Source organism: Durio zibethinus, chromosome 20 (assembly GCF_047325235.1).
Source record: "Durio zibethinus cultivar Kanyao isolate XHJ-2024 chromosome 20, ASM4732523v1, whole genome shotgun sequence".
NCBI lineage: Eukaryota > Viridiplantae > Streptophyta > Magnoliopsida > Malvales > Malvaceae > Durio > Durio zibethinus.
The window spans coordinates 1,886,380-1,908,394 of record NC_143181.1 but is presented as its reverse complement, the minus strand read 5'-3'; the positions used below and the strand labels follow the sequence as shown (position 1 = coordinate 1,908,394).

The 22,015-nt window shown below is 34.2% G+C and overlaps 3 protein-coding genes and 2 pseudogenes across 4 annotated transcripts; 1 reads left to right on the top strand and 4 right to left on the bottom strand.

The window, feature by feature from the left end:
• Positions 1-841: 841 nt before the first annotated feature.
• LOC111315079 (cytochrome P450 734A1 pseudogene) lies at positions 842-2,352 on the bottom strand (annotated as a pseudogene). Its single transcript, XR_016330617.1, has 3 exons — positions 2,066-2,352; positions 1,602-1,962; positions 842-1,450 (listed from the first exon to the last, which is right to left on the bottom strand). The product of XR_016330617.1 is annotated as a cytochrome P450 734A1 pseudogene (transcript).
• LOC149513017 (cytochrome P450 734A1-like) lies at positions 1,575-2,730 on the bottom strand. The gene is made up of 4 exons (XM_089749303.1): positions 2,724-2,730; positions 2,066-2,192; positions 1,896-1,962; positions 1,575-1,823 (listed from the first exon to the last, which is right to left on the bottom strand). Exons 1-4 carry the CDS (start codon positions 2,728-2,730, stop codon positions 1,575-1,577), a joined length of 450 nt encoding a protein of 149 aa, XP_089605429.1.
• A 180-nt stretch (positions 2,731-2,910) lies between these two features.
• On the bottom strand, positions 2,911-3,723 carry LOC149513016 (cytochrome P450 734A6-like). Its single transcript, XM_089749171.1, has one exon. It carries the CDS (start codon positions 3,605-3,607, stop codon positions 3,014-3,016), a length of 594 nt encoding a protein of 197 aa, XP_089605297.1. The 5' UTR covers positions 3,608-3,723; the 3' UTR covers positions 2,911-3,013.
• Positions 3,724-11,263: 7,540 nt separating this feature from the next.
• On the top strand, positions 11,264-12,068 carry LOC111314816 (pathogenesis-related thaumatin-like protein 3.5; annotated as a pseudogene).
• Positions 12,069-12,355: 287 nt separating this feature from the next.
• On the bottom strand, positions 12,356-19,129 carry LOC111315379 (uncharacterized). The gene is made up of 17 exons (XM_022917057.2): positions 18,578-19,129; positions 17,504-17,863; positions 17,247-17,387; positions 17,026-17,158; positions 16,788-16,901; positions 16,615-16,688; positions 16,464-16,538; positions 16,090-16,182; positions 15,927-15,987; positions 15,415-15,747; positions 14,938-15,064; positions 14,723-14,822; positions 14,381-14,450; positions 14,148-14,300; positions 13,915-14,010; positions 13,112-13,434; positions 12,356-12,929 (listed from the first exon to the last, which is right to left on the bottom strand). Exons 1-17 carry the CDS (start codon positions 18,656-18,658, stop codon positions 12,672-12,674), a joined length of 2,592 nt encoding a protein of 863 aa, XP_022772792.2. The 5' UTR covers positions 18,659-19,129; the 3' UTR covers positions 12,356-12,671.
• Between the last annotated feature and the right edge of the window lie 2,886 nt (positions 19,130-22,015).

Below are 22,015 nucleotides of genomic sequence, written 5' to 3'. Positions count from 1 at the left end.
GAGAATATGATGTTAGTATTTCTTATCTAGGAGCAAAACACATGACTTTGAAAAGTTTTTTTTTTTTTACAGTACTTCAACACCAAAAAAGGGGTTTTAATTTAAGTTGAAAAAATCAACCAAAGAAAATTCTGTTTCTTTTTCTTCTTTAGATATGTTTGTTTTGTTGGTTTGCTGTTCATTACAAAGACTGGTAGGCGAAGCTTCCATGTCTCAGAATCAGATTCTCAGTTATAACTATCAGTACATCATCACATACGTATGATCGTGTCTTATTAAACAAATTTAGGTCTTGTATAATTGTGTTGGTATCAATCCGTTTATGTTACGAAAATATTGTCTCTTACGTAAGTTGACGGGGCTAACATGTATACGACATGTTTATATACGTTAATTTAATCATATTAATAGGTTAAAGTTTCAATAAGATTGAAAATAATAATAAAAATTATTGTAATTACGATTAAAAAAAATTTATTGAGTTGCTATTGAAAAAAATTTATACAAAATTAATTTTATTAAAATTCGTATTTAGATTCAGTTGGTGGTACGGTAAACTCAATCGCATCACATCAAAATTATGAGAAAATTTAAATTTAATCTAAGTGTTTATTTGAATGGATGGTGAAATTGACTCAAATGAAATTAAAAATAATAATAATTATTATTATAACTACGATTGAAAAAAAATTCATAAAAAAATTTATGTTAAATAGATCTCATTAAAATTAACATTTGAACACTGAACAATACAATAAGCTCAATTGCACTACTCTTAAAAGTACGGTGAAATTCAAACCACCTCTAAGATAAGCTACTTCACATCTTTAATCTGTTTAAACTCATTCATTAATTAAATTGTTAATATTAACTACTTGAGATTACTTTTATTAGAGAATGTTCCTTCATCATTCTTTACTACAATGCAACCATACATAGCACAGATGAATTGCAATATCTTGACATAGTAAATGCAGACATGTTTTACATAGATGAAAGAACCCTTATAAGAGTTTTGACGACAAAAGCATCATACGGTTGTCCTTGTTAAGACTATCTGTACACCATATTGAGGCTCCAAGGAGATGAACAGCATAGGGGCATGAACATATGTCGGCGACACTGTCAAAGTATATTTCCGGATAATCATAGCTAGAATAATTTTCATCTCGACCATAGCTAAAGTCTGGCCGACACAAATTCTAGGGCCCAAACCATATGGAATATATGAGGCTAAATGCTTTCGAGACTTTTTAAATCTTAAGGGATTGAACATATTAGCATCTTCTCCCCATATTTCAGTGTCGTGATGAACAGCAGCCAGCGACAAATAAAGCTCTGTACCAGCAGGAACGTTGATCTGTCCTAGCTTAACATCCTTGCAAGCTTTCCTCATCAACATCACTATTGGAGGGTAAAGCCGAAGTGTTTCATCGATTATCATGTTCACCTGTTCATAAATTGATTTTACGCAACATTAACCAACATGAAAGCTGAAACTGCTGGTGTTTAACCAACAAAGTAATCCTATACATATGCTTAGAATCCTCCCAGAAGGCATCAATTTGAATTTGTCAAATCAGAGAGGAGAGAAAACTTACAATCTTCAAGCCATTCAAATTCTCTGCAACTGGAAGCTTATCTTTTCTGCAGATGCGAACCACTTCTTCTCTTGCCTTGTCTTGCCATTCCGATTTCAATGCCAAAAGCAGAAGTGCCCACGATAAAGCATTAGCAGCTGTTTCCTTTCCTGCAAAGTAAAAGGTCTTGAACTCGCCTATTATTTCTTCCTCCCCTAACCTCTCTTCTTGATTATCGTGATTCTTTTATGAAGACATCAAAAGACTAAGCAGACTGGAAGAATTTTCTCTTTTGCTGTTAGTCCGGATCAGTGCCCGAATAGATTCACTAGTTTCCTTCTCTAGTCTCCACATCTCTCTGTTATTCTTAGTGGGCAAAAACCTGATACAATAGGTTAGGGCATGGAAGATAGATTAATTATAACAAGATCACTCCTTCCAATTATTTTTTAAATAAAATTTAGAACAAAATGAAAAAAGGTTACCTTAACCCTGGGATATTGACACTTTCTACTGCCAGAGAGAAGAACTTCATCTGTTGTTCTTGTAACATGAAGATTCGTTTTCCTTCTTCAAAACTGCTTCCAAACGCTGTTCTGGCTATAATATCAGCTGAGAGGTCATGAAGTTCTTTATACACTTCCAATTCGAATTCATCTCTCCCAGCTCTTTTTTCCTCCCACTTCCCAAGTATTTGCGTAGTTGCAGCAACAATTTCCGGTAACCAACCCGCCTGTTGAAAGAGTTTTTTGTGCAGGTGCTTGAAAATCCAAATATTTGTCTAGATTTTGGGCTTGAGACTTAGGTGAGTTTGTTTGGTGAAATTTATTTATTAAAATTGATTAAATAAAATTTAAAATTAAAATCGATAAATTGAACATTTTTATTACATAAATTTTGATATGTTTTTTGATAGATATTTTTAATAAAAATTTTGATAAAATTTTATTATTAAATAAGTATGATCAAATTTAATTATAAATGTTATTTTCAATAATTTTTTTTACATATGATTGATATTTTCATTGAATTTTATTAGTCTATTGATTTATATTTTTTATTAAAATTTTTAATTAAATCACTTTTAATAAAAATATTCACAAATTTTACTTAAAAATATAAGTTTTTTCCTATTAGTACTACTATCCATTTTTTTAAAAATCAAAATATATATAGGAGAATGATCCATTTATATTAACATAAAATTTTTTAATTTACACTTTTTTTAATCATTAATTTTAATAAATCCATAAAATTAAACTAATTTTTTTGCTTATCTCTCTCGTTTCCTTAATATATTAAAATTAATAATTAAAATTTTTTAAATTAATCTTTTTTTTGTTATAATAGAAGGACAAAACCTTACTACAAGTAAAAAAATATATATTTAATTCAAAATCAAAATTTTATATCTCCTCGAATGCTTTTAATTTTTAAATCAATCTTGTCCCGTATTTATACACTAATAGATAATTCATGTAAAGAAAGGAAGCAGTTTGATTTACCTTGACTCTTTCCATGCGAAAGGGCTGGTTTAAAATCCTCCTGTGAAGGGCCCATTCTTCGCCTATCAATGCAACAAGTACCTGTCCAAAGAGTAGCCTGCCCTTGGGGTCAAACCCGGTCTTATCAAATGACCCGCCTCCTGTGTTCATAGTAACCTCCTTGATCATATCCAGGTCGGAAATTGCCAGCCTTGGTTTTGGCCCAGACCAATACAAAAACGGTTTCCCATACATTTTGGACCACCTGTGGTAGAATGGAGCCACACGGGGAAGGACATCGTGGTTGTGAAGTGGAGCTGGCTTTGACATAGCTTCTTCAAACTGACGGCGCATCTCAGCTGAGTTTCCAAAGATCGGACGGTAGCCAGGGCCTGTTGCTCCTTGCTTTTTGAAGTGGTTTTGGATTTTCCAGGGAATCCATATGATTGAGTATACAAATTTCAAGACACAGATGCAAAGAAATGTTATGAAAGCAAGAATTAGATGATTCATTATTGCAATCTCCATATCTCTAAGAAGCATCAGAGTGGGAGAGAGCTGAAGGGAGGCAGGCTGTTAATGGCGGATTAGCATCGCTATATAGAAGTCAGAATTCACATGGGTCTGGGAACATTGAATTGATATAATATATTTTAAGACAGGAGTTAATAAGAAAATTAACCTGATCGTGAAAGAGCAGCAACCTTTTTATATAGAATTGGTTTTCGAAATTCATAAAAGGTGTTAGAAGATGTGTTTAGGACTGTTAATGTAGATTCATGAATGTTGTTTAGTTGAATGGTTCATGTTGTTTTTATTTTTTTGGTGTTATTTATTTTTTTGTTATTCATGTTGATGGTCATGATTTAATCTTAGGATCATGATTTTAGTGGATAATTATTAATTATGTTTTAAATTATAATATTTTTGATGTTAAGAAATGTAACAGTGTGTAAAGTTTTTTTTACTTAAAAAATAACAATATTTGGTATCAAAGCTTTCTTCTTAAGGGATCTGTGTGTGAAATTGATGCGTCATGGAAGCTGAAGCCAGTTTCTCTGTAATTGCTTCGACAGTGTTTGACGGAGACAACTACCAGATTTGGGTAGTACGTATGGAGACATACTTGGAAGCTTTGGATCTTTGGGAAGCAGTAGAAGAAGACTATGAAATTCCTGCACTTCCAAACAATCCCACCATAGTACAGATTAAAGCGCAGAAAGAAAAGAAGATAAAGAAATCAAAGGCAAAGGCCTGCTTGTTTGCTGTAGTCCCATCCACTATCTTCACTTGTATCATGTCTCTGAAGTCAGCAAAAGAGATATGAGATTATCTTAAGAATAAATATGAAGGAGATGAAAGAATTAAAGGGATGAAAGTCCTTAACTTGATTAGAAAATTTGAACTTCAAAGAATGAAGGACTCCGAGACGATTAAAGATTACTCCGGTAGGCTTCTGAGTATCGCAAACAAAGTAAGGCTTCTTGGATCTAAATTTACTGACTCAAGAATTGTAGAAAAAATTCTTGTTACAGTACCTGAAAGATATGAAGCAACCATCACTGCCTTAGAGAATACCAAGGATCTGTCAAAAATTTTCTTAGCAGAATTGCTTAACGCTTTGCAAGCATAAGAACAAAGAAGACTAATGAGGGAAGATACAACAATCGAAGGAGCTTTGGCAGGCAAGCATCAAAATGTGGCCAAAAACAAAAGAAAAAAGAAAAAAGATTTTGAAAAAAATTGGACAAGTACTGCATCAGCCAATGCAAAAGGAAAGAATGAAAATCAGAAGAAATCCTATTCACCTTGCCAACACTGTGGAAAAAAAGGGTCATCCTCCATTTAGATGTTGGAGAAGACCTGATGCTAAGTGCACTAAATGTAATCAGATGGGGCATGAAGCTGTTATCTGTAAAAACAAAAATCTGTAACATGGTAAAGATGCAAATATTGCTGATCAAGAGGAAAATGATCACCTGTTCGTAGCTACATGTTTCTCCAGCATCGAATCAAGTGAGAATTGGCTTATAGATAGTGGTTGTACTAACCACATGACACATGACAAGGATCTATTCAGGAAACTAAGCAACGCAAACTCATCGAAGGTTCGAGTTGGTAATGGCAAGTACATAACTGTGAAAGGAAAATGAATAGTTACAATTTCAACTTGTTCAAGTACAAAATTCATTTTTGATGTATTATATGTCTCTGAAATTGATCAAAACTTGTTAAGTGTTAGACAACTAATTGAAAAGGGTTATAAAGTTGTGTTCAAAGATAAAAGTTGCTTGATTAAAGATGCAGTTGGCCAAGATATTTTTAAAGTAAAAATGAAAGGGAAAAGCTTTGCTCTAAATCTATTGGAGGATGAGCAAACAATGTTTTCAATAAAAAAAAATATCACTGAAGTATGGCACAAGAGGCTCGGGTACTATCATCATCAGGGGTTATTGCAAATGAAATCCAAGAAGATGGTAAATGATTTTTCAAAACTTGATGATCATGTTCCAAATTGTAAAGCATATCAGTTTGGAAAGCAAAGTAGGAAACCATTTCTCAAGGAAACATGGAGAGCATTAAAGAAGTTACAATTAATTCAGACTGACATTGCAAGCCCACAAAGAACGCCTTCTCTGAAAAGGTAGTCTTTATTATGTTACATTCATTGATGATTTCACCCGTATGTGTTGGATCTTCTTTTTAAAGTACAAGTCATAGGTGGCTCAAGTCTTTTGGAACTTTAAAGCCATAGTTGAGAATGAGAGTGGCTGTAGAATTCAAACTTTCAGATCAGACAATGGCAAAGAGTACACCTCTAAAGCATTCACTTATTTTTATAAGGAGACAGGCATCCAACATCAATTAACCATTCCATACACTTCACAACAAAATAGAGTAAGTGAGAGATGGAATAGATTCATATTGGAGATGACACGATGTATGCTAAATGAAAAGAACCTGCCAAAGTAATTTTAGGCTGAAGTAGCAAATACTGCTATTTTTTTGCAAAACAAGCTTCCCACAAGAGCAATGAAGGATTAAACACCCTTTGAGGCATTGTATGGTTATAAACCATCTTTGAATTTTCTTAAAATATTTGGATGTTTGTGCTTCACTTATATTTCACAGACCAAGAAAGATAAATTAGATAAAAGAGTACTTCCAAGCATCTTCATTGGCTACAGCTCAGTTGTAAAAGCTTATAAAATTTTTCAGCCACAAACTGAAAAAATTATTATAAGCAGGGATATGCACTTTATGGAAGATGAAAAGTGGAACTGGGATGATGCAAAAAATATGGATCCAACCTTAAAAGAGCACAAGCTCAAGTTTCCTAGCATTGGAGATTGAGAGAATGAAATGGAGGATGACAGTTCTATCAGAGGTACAAGACTACTTTATGATATTAATCAAAGATGTAATATTGTTGTGTGTGAACCTACAAATTATGAAAAGGCCAAGACGGATCAAAATTAGATTGCTGTAATGAATGAGGAGCTATTCATGATTGAAAGGAATGAAACATGGGAGTTAGTTAATCGACCCCAAAACAAAAAAGTAATTAGAGTCAAATGGGTGTACAGAACCAAGCTTAATGCTGATGGCTCAATCAACAAGTGTAAAGCTAGACTCGTGGTCAAAGGATATGCTCAAATACTCGATGTGGACTACTTAAATACCTTCGCACTAGTCGTTAGACTCGACACCATCAAGCTCTTACTCGTTGTTACAGCACAAAAGAATTGAAAAGTGCACCAATTAGATGTCAAGTCAGCATTCTTGAATGGTTTTCTGCAGGAGAAGATTTATGTAGAGCAACTAGAAGGCTATGTCAAGGAATGAGAAAAAGATAAGGTTTATCTTCTTAAAAAGGTACTTTACGGATTAAAGCAAGCTCCAAGAGCTTGGTACAGCAGGATTGATGAACATTTACAGAACTTGGGATTTGTTAAAAGCTTATTTGAATCAACATTATATGTCAAGCACAATGGAGCTGACATTCTTATCATTTCACTATATGTGGATGACTTACTTGTGACAGAAAACAACACAAGTATTGTGAAAAAGTTTAAGTAAGAGATGATGAAGTTTTTTGAAATGATAGATATTGGATTGATGACTTTTTTTTTTGGAATGAAAATCAAACAAAATGAACATGAAGTCTTCATCTGTCAGAAAAAATATGCCAAGGAGATTCTGAAGAAGTTTAAACTTCAAGAATGTAAAAAAATGAGCACACCAATGAACTTAAAGGAAAAGCTCTGTAAAGAAGATGGAACAAAAAAAATTGATCAGGTATATTTCAGAAGCCTGATTGGTTGCTTAATGTTTCTCACAGCAACTCGACCTGACATTTTGAATGCTATAATCATTTTGTCTCGGTTTATGCATTGTGCAAGTGAATGGCATCTCAAGGCTGCAAAGAGGGTGCTTAGATATGTAAAAGACACAAGCGATTTTGGCATTAAATACACAAAGAGCAAAGAGTTCAAGCTGGTTGGTTTCTCAAACAGTGATTGGGGAGGTTCCATTGATGATATGAAGAGCACTTCAGGCTATTGTTTCACACTTGGTTTAGTGTTTTCTCATGGAGCTTGAAAAAAAAATTGTAGCTCAATCCACAGCTGAAGCAAAGTTTATTGCTGCAACAGCTACTGTTAATCAAGCTTTGTGGCTAAGGAAGATTTTAATCGATTTTAACTTAGAGTATGAGGAAAGCATGAAGATTCTTATTGACAACCAAGCTGGCATTGCTATCTCTCAAAATCCTGTGTTTCACGGGAAAATTAAGCATTTTAATATTAAATTATTCTTCTTAAAAGAAGTATAGAAAGATGGAGCTATTGTTCTTGTTTACTGCAAAATAGAAGATCAGGTTGCAGATATTTTCACAAAGCCATTGTCAGTTAGCAAGTTTGAATTTTTGAGGACAAAACTTGGTGTTTGCAGCTCCTAAAGCAAGGAATAGTGTTAGAAAATGTGTTTAGGACTGCTAATATGGATTCATGAATGTTGCTCAGTTGAGTGTTTCATGTTGTTCCTATTTTTTTAGTGTTGATTATTTTTTTATTATTCATGCTGGTGATCATGACTTAATCTTAGGATCATGATTTTAGTGGGTAGTTATTAATTAGGCTTTAAATTATAATATTTCTTATGTTAAAAAATGTAATAGTGTGTAAATTTTTTTTTGCTTAAAAAATAACAACAAAAGGCAATGCAATGCACGAGGTGTGTAATCTATTTCTTTTCACGTATAATTGCATCTCTTTAATTATATTTATATTTATATTTAAAAAATTTTCAGTTTAAGTTCTATTATTACGCTTTGTTTTATTATTATGGTTTTTAAAAATAAGCTTTAATCCTAACACTACCTTCCCATGCTTTAGGGGTCTTTGCCAGAACCGCTATTTCATGTAAAAATGCAATTCGTTCACAAGTTTGCTTGTGGATTGGTTTCATCAGCTGATGATTGTGGTGGATACGGTTCTTGTTGTATTTGCCCATGTCTTTGTCAGCTGTAGTCGCTTTCTAATGTCCTTTCATTTATCTTTCCTACCTTGGAGTAGCTGAGAATATTAACTAAAGGCCCATTCGGATCCCCAGTTGGATGAGGTGCGATGCGGTTGGGACCTTCATAATTGCACCATTTGTAAACTTGTTTTTATCTCAGACGCCATTTGAAAGATAAAGTTCAGCATCAAAAGGGCTTGTCCTTGTGTTAGTCTTTAAAACAGAACTGACGACCTCACAGATGTTGTAGAAGATTCGACAGGCGATAAGCAAGAAATTGACTCGTTTTTAGGTGCATTTGTCTTCCAAGATGTCTCGACTTTGCGTTACTAAACAAAACAATGGGTCTATCTGGGTAGAGCCTGAAGGGCAGTTAAACAAAATACACGGTTAGGATTAGGATTAGAGTGCTAAAACAAACATGACAATGTCTGCAAAAGTGTAGATTTTGTTGTTTTACTTGATGTTGGGTTTGTTCAACTAAAAGGACATAATAGCAACCGATTTATCATTCCATAACAGACAAAGCTTTGTTCAGCTGCAAGTATCCCGTCTTCCACAAAATTAAATGAAGAAAATTGGACTTTGGGTAGTTGACTTGGTTACCAAAAATCAAACCTGCAGGGAAGGTTTTTCATGTTTCGGTTGAAGGAAAATAAATTAAAGAAAACAAAGAGATCAAGTCATAACTAATAATCCAGGAAATAATTGACTGAAAAAACCAATGATTAGACATCATCATTAATATTTGCAGGAAATATATCAAGACAATTAATTACAAAGTTGATGAGCCTTTTCAAAGAGTAATGAGCGAGTCCCTACGTGGCGTACGAAAAATTGAACATCATGGCCGAAAACATGGAAAAATGCCAAAACCATACAAAAGTTAGATGTTGGATCGGAAGTCAATCAACAAGCTGGTAGCCATAGACCATAGTCAAAGAGCTTAGCAGGAAATGAATCTGATTTGTCGGTCACCAAGAACTAACCGTAAGATCATAATAGAAAAACAGGGGAATGAAGAGTGGCTTTGGATTGTCTGTGTGTTTGAAAAATGAAGTAGTTAACAAAGTTTCCAAAGAAAAGGCATCTATCAGCATTTGGATTATCATTTACTAAGCAACAATTGCAGAACATAAAATATCCATAATTACGGAACATCATCATGAATATTAAAATATCCAATCAATTACAAAAGATATGATTCTTCAGTGGACTATTTCTCATGGTTAAGAAGAAAATAAGTTAATCCATTTTCTTGCTGTTAACAACATGAAGATTATCAAATACTTAGCATCAATGTTGTCAACCGTTCAAAGAGTTTAATGTCTAGAAGCAATAACAAAATAACAAAGCTTTTATTGACGAAATAAGCAAATAGCTCAAGAAAGGAAACTTGTGCAATAGTAGAAAATTCTTGTTAATATGTTTCATAGACAGTTCCGCAAATATTTCGGTAAGGATAATATTTTTTTATATGAAGAAACCATGAATTGAACTATAACCATTGAAATTAAGAATTCAACAACATCAATTGAACTATAACCATTGAAATTAAGAATTCAACAACATCAATATTATATCAATAAATCATATAATTAGAGTATGTCACAATATAATATTTGATTTATGACAATCAAATTTAATAACATGTGACATTCGTCGTATTTATATTTAAATTTATGAAGAAAAAAAGTTAGTACTATTATCTATCGGTAGAAATCTATAATATAACATTTTTGAGGAAGAAAAAGAAATGCGAAAATCACGTGAAAAGGGGACAAAAATTTCAGATCAAGTCATCCGTTAGTTTAGTTTGGAGAGAGTGAGCAACTAAGAGAGATTATGGGGAATGGTGGAAGTGTGGAAGCAAGCAACGTGGTGCGGTGGTGCTGGTGGTTAAGTGCTTAACTATGGACGTGTGAGAATCGGGGGTTGTGCTGATGTTCGCCACGCGCGGGGGAATTAACCATCTTTGTTGTTTCGCGACACACCATGATCAGCAACAGCAATTAAGCTAGAAACTAAGTAACCCTGAACTGAATCTCAATCCCTTTTTTATCTCTGCATCTTATGTATGGGGAAATCTGTCTTTCTCACGTGACTTGACGTTGATTGCTGAATAAAATGGCAGAGTTTCATACACAATTTACATTTACAGTTACAAGTACCATGACGATTAAACCCAAAGAAAGAGACTCAACCTGCAAATATCTTAACCGACCACGAAAAGAGATGGCCAAATCAAATATGAAACATCATAACAAAGATATAAAATTTAAAAGGAAAAATTGGTCATTTACTTGATGCTCTAAAGAGAACCGAAAATCTAATATTGTACACGGAAACGTGACAGTGGAAGTGTGACCCTAATATATATACAGTAACTTTCTATATTAACTTTCCCATCATCCTAATTCCCTGCATCAAATCCTTCCCATTTATCTCAACCTCTCTTTCCTCTCAAAACAATAATGGCGATTTCTTCTGGGGTTTACCTTCTTCTTTTTCTATTGAATCCTTCTCGTTTGGTAAATTTCTAGCCTTTATTTGCATGAGAACATGTATATGTTGGATTGTAATTTGCTTTTTTTAGTACATTCCATGTTGTAAAGCATCAAAGTTGTTTGTTTTGATAGATTAGATTATGTAACAAAAGATTATATTTGGAATCAGTATTCAGTCGATGCTTTAAGCTTTTGATTCAAATAACATTGACTCAACTTTGGTTTTGAAAAAAAATTGCAGGGACGATGTTTTCTTCAGCAACCCTTTTTACACTGGAAAACCATTGCAGTTTCACTGTATGGCCTGGTTCTCTCTCCGGAAATGGCTCTGCCCTTGGTGAAGGTGGTTTTGCATTGTCACCTGGTTCATCAGCCTAATTCCAGGCTCCATCCGGTTGGTCCGGCCGCTTCTGGGGTCGAACTGGCTGCACATTTGACAACTCTGGCATTGGCAAATGCATAACCGGGGACTGTGGTGGCGTGCTAAAGTGCATAGGCGGTGGTGCACCACCCGTCACTCTGGTAGAGTTCACCATTGCTGGAGGCCCTAGTGATAAGGACTTTTATGATGTTAGTCTTGTGGATGGTTACAACGTTGCCTTAGGTGTGAAGGCTGTTGGTGGTGCAGGTGATTGCCAATATGCAGGTTGTGTCACGGATCTTAATACAAACTGCCCAGCTGAGTTAAAGGTCATGGATTCGGGTTCTATTGTTGCTTGTAAAAGCGCCTGCGATTTGCTGCACGGGGGACCATGCTACTGCTCAAACTTGCTCACCAACACAGTACTCGGAGATGTTTAAGAATGCATGCCCCACTGCTTATGGTTATGCTTATGATGATGCTTCTAGCGCCAGGACTTGTTCCGGGTCAGATTATTAGATCACATTTTGTCCAACCGAGTCATGAACATGATCTTGATTCATGACCATGGTAAAGGTTAGCCTTTATTTACCATTTATTATCTTCTTGGGTAAATTATGCTCGAGATAGCGGAAATTTGTTGACTGTTCTGTTATTAGCACACATTGAAATCAATTGTTTGCCTCATCTCTCTAAAATGGATGAAAAGTTGTCCTTTGGCTAACCATTTTTATCAGTTTTAAAGATTGTGGTTGGTTTGTTTGGTGCGAAAGTAGATGATGTTGTGTAAATATGAAAGCATTTTTTTCCGATCTAATGAAAATTCAAGAACCAAATATGAAGAGAAGAAGCCATAAGCTTTGCTGTAGCCACAACTTTTATGGGGTGGTTGGATTACAAAAATAAACAGAAAAATATTAAGACATTTTCCTTTCCTGTGAAGGCCTTCGGCCAAACATCTGATTACCGGCTCAGAAGAGCATTCTTTTTTACTTTCCTTATATTTTTCCTTGTTTTTCAATACATTTTCAATTTTCTCTACATGGGGCTTTCATCTTGGAAAGCCTGATCCTGCCCAAAATTTCCGATTGATTTTTGGGCCAAGCACAGAGCAACTCTACAAGTATGGGCACAGTCTTACGTGCCACCTTTCCTACACTCGAACCCTAGAAAAATTACAAGCCAAAATTAGAACAAATGGGGGAAGCGGGGGTGGGGGTTAAAACTGCCTATATTTTACAGACGTTCCTTTCAAAGACGTATTGCTTGAAAATAAACTACTACGCAAGCGATTAAACCATGAAAGCTCCATCTCGCCGGAGCCAGTGCATTGACCCTCGCCTTCCTCCTCACTACTAAAGAGAGTTTGGTCTGAGCAGTCTAGTGATGCTCCACACGCTAAATTATATGACTGACATGCTGAATGGCATACCCGTAGTCTGTTGTCCCCATCATTGTCACATTTTTGGATCGAAATCTGGTCATATAGGAATAGCATTTAGAGTCAAGCTATCATGATTGGCTATCAAGAAACTGTTAATTACTGAAACTATTTTCTACCTCATCAAGTTCTATGATCATTTAAAGCAAGCGACAAAGAACCAAAACTACTGAGAAAAAAATGCTTGGAAATAGAAGAGCAGGGATGAGCTACTTTACCCAGCAGGCTAGTTGCTTGGCAGCTGCATCACAATAGCTGCTTCCAAAGAGATTATTAAAGAACTTTCGAGCACCACTGGGGAATAGACGGTGGTAATTGGGCATGACAACTACTTCTTCTAGCTGCTGTAATATACTTGCCTCACTGGGTGCACAGTGTTGCCCAGAGAAATCTCTCTCCAACACATTTTTACATACTGAAAGACTAGAGAGGAGAGTGGAGCTGTTCTGGCATGTGTAGCCCGCGTAATCAGAGCAGCGAAACTCACAAACTCCATTGTCACAGACACCACCATGAAGGCTGCATTGTTCATTGCAAACAGCTGCATATAATTCCAAGTAAAATGGTAAGAGAGAGGACAAACAAATGGCACTGACTGTATTTATCCCTGACGTATGCATGAGAAGAATTACATATAACACAGCATGAAATGGTTTCAATGACAAAATGAAAACCTCAAGAGGTGTCTATGAATGCATTAGCATATTGAAACAGCACTCAACACTGAAGTTCTTTTTTCTTCAAAAAAACGAGGGAATGATAAAAAAAAAAAAAGAGAATATCTTCCATATTTATGCTTAACCATGCGGGTAAAGGCCCTTTAAAAGGGTCCATGCAAAGATACCACAAGATAGAACCCCTCAACTTTTCCTCCACAAACAAAGAAACTTACAGTAAAACTGGTAAAGAGGATAGCATACGTGTATACTCCAAAAGTCAAATATCTATTCAGCAACTTTAAGAACATTTTCCAAATAAAATAATTAAAAATAAAATATTTAATAAATTAACAAGCACATACCAGTGGAGCAGTCAATGCCAGTATGACCATTTTTACATTCACAGACCCCATTTGACAGGCACTTTCCATGCCCATTGCAATTTTTAGGGCAAGATCCTGAAAATTATACAAGACAAAAGGACAGAAAAATAACATCAGTTTATTGAAAAGGATTAATCAGAAGAGATTTCATATACCAAATTTTATTTCATACATAGCTAAATGATAGAACATAGAAGGATGCTGGAGCTAACTTTTATTACAATCATGACCATGAAATCCAAGAAAGCAATGACATTTTCCATTGACACAGTCACCATTAAAATTACAAGAATTCGCACATTGCCCAGACACAGAAAGAGAGCCAGTACTACAGAGTTCATGGTAAGCAGGACAAATCAGTTCACCTGTAGATAAAAGATCAAAAGAAATTATTACCGCATATAGATAGATCTTATTGACTGCAAAGTCAGTAGATCAAAATTACCATTAAAACCAGGGAACTGAACTGGTCCACCAGCTTTTGGACACACTTTCCAAATACCATCCACAGCAACCTAAAAAGAACAATTATTAAGAAAAAATTAATGAAAAATTGCAGGGTAGAAAGAGTTTAAAGTTCAACATGCAAATGATTCTTTGCCAGCTTTAAATTTTACTGTTATAAACAAAAAGGTATACTTCAGTCAGCCAGACCGTGATGGAAAAAGATTTTTTGTTATTTGGATATTGCAGTAAATCAGCATTTGCCAGAGTAACTGTACACTGAAAAGCTAAGATCACAACCCACAAGCTGCAAGCTGCAAGCTGCAAGCTTCAAGCTCCATACCTCTAAAGAGTTATTTACACATCTGTGCTGATAACAACCATTTCCTTGGGTCAAGGAACCCCGCACAAAACCAGTACGTACTAAGGATGAAGCCATGCACCTATGTAATCACAAAAGAAAATTCATCAGCCATTGCCCCAAAGTTCTAACTATGTCTAAGGTAAAAAGAAAAGTTTAAACTGTGTCCCAGTAAGACTTTTAAGGTCAAAACTCACCTGGAGTTACTCCCTCTCACTTCACCTAACATTCTGTCTGGGGCCCTTGCACTGTTCGTGACTGTACAAGATCCATCAGAGTAAGCCACAAAGTACGTGCAATAATCAGCCAGCGAGGACTGACCACCTGCAAAGGTCAATAACAGAAGCCTATAGACCTCGCAAGGAGAACCAAACTAAAAACTCAATGATGTTGATAAGTGTAAAATGATTGCATTATATGCACATATCCTGAAACCAGATGGTTCACTACCATACTTAAGTTGCATGCAGAATACAAGAATCACACATGCACATGTGAACCAAAACTGAAAATAACTTTTCTCTATTAGTAACTCAAATTCAAAATTGCACACATTAATACACTGATTATTCAATCTTTAGAATAAGGAATTAGTAAAGTGGATAGGACATAAAATAGATCAAGGGCCTCAAAAACATCAAGTATCAGATAAAAAGGATTCAACAAGAACATACCCTTGTTAGCCTGAGGAAAATACCGAGCCCATTGAGGCAGGTCCCCACTATAACTTACAATAGGACAGTAACCCTCTGCTTCCCTGTTATATGTACAGCCAGACAAACTGGTTGTGTTGCAATGGTATGTCCCCTTCCAGAGATTGCAAGGAGAAATAACAAACTCAGTTCCTTGGTTGCGACCCCAATCAAGACGATCTGCCATGCTATAGTTAGCTTGATACCATCCACTATCCTCCAACAAAGCCAGAGTCATTTTCGAAACTACTGATCTTGTATCCACAGATCCCGTCATTATCTCATTCATCAAAAGCCTTTTTTCCCAATGAGATCCTGTAGCCAAGTCATCACTCAAACATTAAGGACCAAACTGCTAAACTGCTGCATCTTCCATTAAGAATCATATTATGTATTGTACGCTAGTTTTAAGTTAGTTTCCATAAGCTAAAATTCCACAACCAATGCCACAATGAGAGGAGAGAGACACAAATAAGGGAGGCGGAATTGAATACCTGATGTGCCACGTCCTCCCCCATCTTCTAGCTCTAAGCCTGTAAAATTTTCTGAGAATGCCTGTCAATCAAGCTATCATCAATTATTTGTTTGATTTTCGCATTGTGTTTTTTCAATAATCAAAAGCCACAAAACTTAGCACAACAAAGATTTTAAAAATACCCCGTAATGATGTCGTGAGTGCATGACAACACGTGGAAGCACCACGCGTGTTACCATCCTCCCAAGCTTTTCATCCATGATATGTTCAGTAACCTGCACAATGCACATAGAGATGACCATGTGATAGTGAGGTCTAAATTGTGTCCATGGAATACAGTCATGACTAATAAGCAACATATGCTTTTCGTATTGGTAGTGACACGAAATAAGCAACAGAGTGTCAAATGCATTCATACAAAACAAAGTACTAAAAGTGCAACTGAACTCCAATTTCGCAGGCAATGAACAAGTCTTGAGGGTTTAAGCTTTGAATTCAAAATCCAAAATTTATCATGCAACTTAGAGCATATTCATAGTAAATGTCACGCAATTACCTGACTACGCCTCCTTTTCCTCTCATCCCTAAAGTGGGCAAAAGCATGTGGGTCAAAGCCAAGAACATGCATAACCTGGATTAAAACAGTGATGGTCACATGAAATTTCCTTCTATACTCTTCCAAATTCATCAAATTAACATCACCAAACCTCGTGGATAAGAGTAGCTGAAAGTAAAGTCTCTGCTTCAGCTGTTAAATGTCGAGGAGCAACATTCACATGACCTACAAAACAGAAGTATACCATTGCTTCTGATTATAGATTTCTACCGCACACAATAGCAACATATTCCACACTTAAGAGATGGGCCAACAAGAAATTACCAGCAATTGCACGGCCCCATTGGTCCCGTTCACACGCTACTGCCCATGCCAAAGTATTGCCAGTGGTAGGTCTTGTAGTCACAAGAAGTACCAAGTCGGCATCAGCAACACCCTCTGCAAGAAAAGTTAGATAAAGATAACGATTACAAAAGAATGAACCTAACAGGAAAATGCTCTTGGAGCCACAATCAAGATGAAAATGAAATGTAAACAAAATTATGGAACTGCAATGAGATACCTTCAACATATTCACGAGGAAGCTGTACCCCTCCATCTTGACCACATGCAGAATATCCACTCAGTCTCAAATTCCCTTTCACAGGCTCTACAGCCAAGGCTCTCTTGAACCAGTCAGCTGTCTGCCCTAGAGCCTTCATTAAATTTCATTCAAAAGTTAGCATTAGCTAACTCATAACTCAAATGAAAGCAAATTTGTTTGTAGAATCTATAAAGTAAAACCTTGCGAAGGCGACGGCGTTTGTCCTCCCCAGAAATATCATCCAAAGTGCAATTATACCAACAGTCACCATAAATTGGAGGATCACCTCGAGGATTGCAGGAGGGTGTGCCAGGAGGAGAATTCACAGGAGGCTCCCCAAGCTGGTAAAAAACATAGAAAAACATCAAAAGCAAACACCAAGAACCCAACATTAGATTCACAATCATGATCAGACGTACAATACTACAGAGTTTACCAAGGAAATAGTAGCACCCACCTTCACAATGTCTCCAACTTTTTGACAATCTCTATCCTGAGAGTGGCCAACGGCATCGTAATTTAAATATATCCTTATAGGTTGCTTAGCATCCTTTGGATGACCAAGCAATTCACGAATCCCAAGCAACGACCTTCCTTTGCGATGGACATGATTTGAGATACCAGAGTGCTCATAAACTTGAGGGGTAACGGAGTAAACCTTACGACCTGGTCGCCTCCTCTGCTCAATTATTTGGTCATGAATACATGAATGTGAGACAATGTTTTCACTACTTCCTCTTTCTGGGCCTTCCCATTGCAGATGATGCTGCGGAAATTTGGCGGTAGCAGCTCCAAACCATAACAATATCAATAAAATCTGCAGCAGATACCAGAAAAGCTTGAGTTTTAAAGGGAATTCTACAAACAAGAAACCCAAAATCTGAAATTAAAAACCAAAAGGCCAAAGAAAAACTCTATGCAACAACGGATCTAATAAAACCAAACTAAGAGTGGCTAATACCAGCACAAATACAAAATCTTTGCAAATAATACGCTCAAAATTCAGCTATTTGATGTGGCGTTGACCCCATAAAATTTCAACTTCAAATAATTCAAAAGTAATAAAATTGGAGGAATGGCAAAAACTGTAGATGTATGAATCCCAGCAAATTTTTCAAATTCAACAGTCAATTGAACTAAAAGTTTACAGTTTTATCCAACCAGTAAACCATAGAGAACAGCTTCCAAAAAGGTAAGAACCCAAAAAATTGGGAAAAGGGAAGTAAAAAGAAAGTAAAACAAACAAATAAATAAATAAATATAAAACTATGAAGAAACCAAATGAATCCCATCTTTATACAAAAAAAAAGCCAAAAAAAAATTTCTTTTAAAGTATTAAACAGCAAGGTTAGATAAAATTTGTTCCTTTTCGAACTAATTTTCTCAGTAACCCCAGAAGTTCAGCAACATTTTTCATTTCTACAATTAAAACCCATAAATCTTCCCAGCCTTTTATATACTAGTCAAACAGTTTGGGAGATTTTTTTTTTTGAAAAAAAAAAAGAATTTTGCAACTAAATCAAAGCTTTACCTCGAATACAAAGGCAACAAATCGAAGCTTAAAATCAAATCTGGTTACGGTGCTTGAACCAAACCGGATTATAACCTCCATGAAATGACCAAAAAGCAGAGCATTAACACTTCTAATTCCATCAAATCTCCCCCGATTCTCCAATCGACTTTAGAACCCCGAAAAACAGCTCTTTGCTCCACATTTCAACTCCAAAACTTAACCCCAAAAAAATTTCCAAACAAAATCGAAATTTGCAGAGCTTCTTCCGATTTGAAGAAGCCCCAGCAAACAAAAAAGGAAGGGAATATAATGGGTTAATAACTATCAGTTTGTTTTATAAATAGAAAATGGGTTTGTTATTAAGCAGTGAATTAGCAGAGCTAAAAAGACAAGATTTTTAAAGCTTTTTTTTCTGGGTTTTCCTTTTTTGGTGTATACAGAGATGAGAAACAGTGACAGTGAAGCAAAGAAGAGGAGAAATAGAGAGAGGAGATGATGGAAAAACAAGAGAAAATCGAAGGACTAGTGGGGTGCGTTGATACGATAATTTTTTTTAAAATTTTTTTAGCTATCTTTTTTCCAAGGTACTAAAATAAAATAAAATAAAAGTTGATAATGTTAAATAAATAAATAAATAAATATCAGGTAGTATATAGTAATTGCCCTTCATGTTTGGTTAAATTACATCAATTAAAGAAAAAATAATAATTTTTATCCACAAATTAAAATACATTAATAATAATTTTTTTGTGTGTGGATAATGGAGTTGGAGTACAATTTTTTAGATAAATATTTGATAATTTTTAGTATTATCAATGATAAAAATAAAATTTTGAGGGTACCCTTTCACAAAATACACTTGTCTTATGGATTACTCCAAGTGAAAATATAAAAATTTTAGAATCTAAAATCTCATTAATTTTAATAACCATCATTTAAGAGATTTAGAATTAAATTTTTAATATTTATAATTTTATTTTTATCTTGAAATCCAATATAATTAATTCAACTTCTAATTTCTAATCATATACAATGTTTTCTATATTTAGTATATATAACATAGATTATGCCAAATTGTCAATCATGTCCCTGGTTATGTATAGTAATATAATAACATGATTTTAATAAGGTCTATAAAAAAAATCATGATTTAAGCCTTTTCACTAAATAATATTGACATGATAGTCATGTGGATTGGATCTCAATAAATTTCACAATAACTTTTGAATCTTTTATAAAATTAAAATCGATTGTTGATTTAAATAAAGAAAAAGAAAAAAATTTGTTCATATATTTATTTATTTTGAAAGATAAGTTCGGAGGACCTAAGAATATCTAACATCAATAATTTATTAAAATTGTTTCCTTCAAATATAAACAACATACAAATTCAATGATAAGACGTGGAAAATGAAGAAATATTTTCAAAGAGCCGAGACCCAAAACTTGTACGAAATTGGGTTGAAATTTTAAGCTTGAAATTCTCCTAATTTCTTTCCAATAAGGCAAATGATACCCATTTGGGTTTTTTTTTTTTTTCTTAAAATTAACGAGGTCAAAGACACCATCATACGACCTGAATGACAAATTTTTATAAGATAATACGCCTAATAAAAATAACTTATTATAGATGAAGTTTTCAAATTTTATGAACGAAATTAAAATTTTAATTTTTTAAAATATATTTTAAGATATGTGTTTCAAAATTTATTGCCGATGCATGAGAATAACATTACTAATAATGTGGTTTTCTTATGTACATATTCAGCTTTGGAAAAAAACATATTGTGGTTGCTTTGGTAATTTGATTTTTGTCATATATAGTAAAATGAAAAAGGTGGTTTTGCTGATTAATTTTGATTCTCCTCAAAGATTTGAAACTGAGGGTTAATTTGTTTGTAATTCGTGGAGGATTTGGTATAACGTGAAGACGAGAATTAGTTTTGGAACCTAATGATTTTGAAAGGGTATGGAATAAGCAAAAGACAGATTAGGCACGAAGCAAGCAAGCAATTTGAGGTTTTTTTTTTTTTTTTTTTTTTGGTTTTTTATATTAAAAAAGAAAAATAAGTAATATACGAAAAATGGGTTAAGTTGATGAAGATCAAATCAATTTTCACTGATAGCAATTTTTCTTGAAAAATAATTTATAAATTCAATATAAATTTTTGTTGAAATTTGTAATATATCACAATCTCGAAATAAGGTAATCCCTTTCATCAAAACTTTTATAAATTGAAAAAAGAAAACAAGCAAAGTCACTTTTTTTTTGTTTTTTTTTAGTTCTCATTTCCCATAGTTTTGAAAAAAAAATGGAAGTATGGAGATTACTTGAACTAGAATGTTGTTTTGAAAACGATTCCTAGTTGGGTGTGAAAAAGGTAAGGAAAAAAATCTCTAACAAGCAAAAGACTAGAATAAGATCCAAGAGCAATAAGGATAGTGAATTTGATTTTGATAATATTAAAAATAATAATAATTATTATTATAAATGTAATTAAAAAAACACGATTATAATTATAATTTTAAAAAAATATTTCAATGCAAAATTTATAATAAATAGATCTAAAATTAATAATTTGATTTGATTAATGATATAATGAACTTAATCACATTATATCGAAGATGTAATGAAATCCGTAACTTAACCTACACTAAAGGATAGGAAGGCTGTTGGGTTTGGTGTTTTCTTAACCAATTGCAAAGCTTCAATTTTTTAGTTCATAGTTCAAGTTTATTATTACATTATTACTATAATTTGAAAAACCAATCCCATCATTGTCTTCAAATGTGTTTGCTGACCAACTTTGGTCAGAATACAGCTCATCTACCTGATCAACAAAATTAACCAAGCTTTCAAAATTTTGTTTTCATGGTGATTAACCTATCAACAACGCTATTGTAATTTCAAATAGTAAAACCCCTAGTTGGACCGTCGTCGTGCATGAACCATTAACATGACATTGGATTTAATTATAGAAGAAGATCCATTTTCATAAAGCTTTTAATGGTGAAATATTTTGTAGGTTGTCAAAGAAACAATTTTTATACAGTAGCCCATGTCTAAAAAAACAATGAAATTTTATTATATTGTATTGCAAAGAAACATGGGAAAGATGGAAACTTCACAGGCAGCTTCCAACCAGGAAAGAATTGTCACTGGGAAGCCATTGCAGATGACAAAAAGCTCTTTATTCAGCTTTAGAAGATGGGATATACTTAATTTTTCTTCTTTAATTTTCTCTCATAATCTGCATCTTGATATGTAAAACGATATTAAAAAGAAAACGTATAAGTTAATTCTGGTGGAAATCAAATCTCAAATTGATCAGTTGTCACAATCCTTCAACGCATGGCTCAGTCTAAAATGGAGAGATTGATTAACAAATATTCAGGCAAATTAGGCTTAAAAGCATTGAAAATGAGACTATTTCTTGTGTCCAACTTGTTATAAAT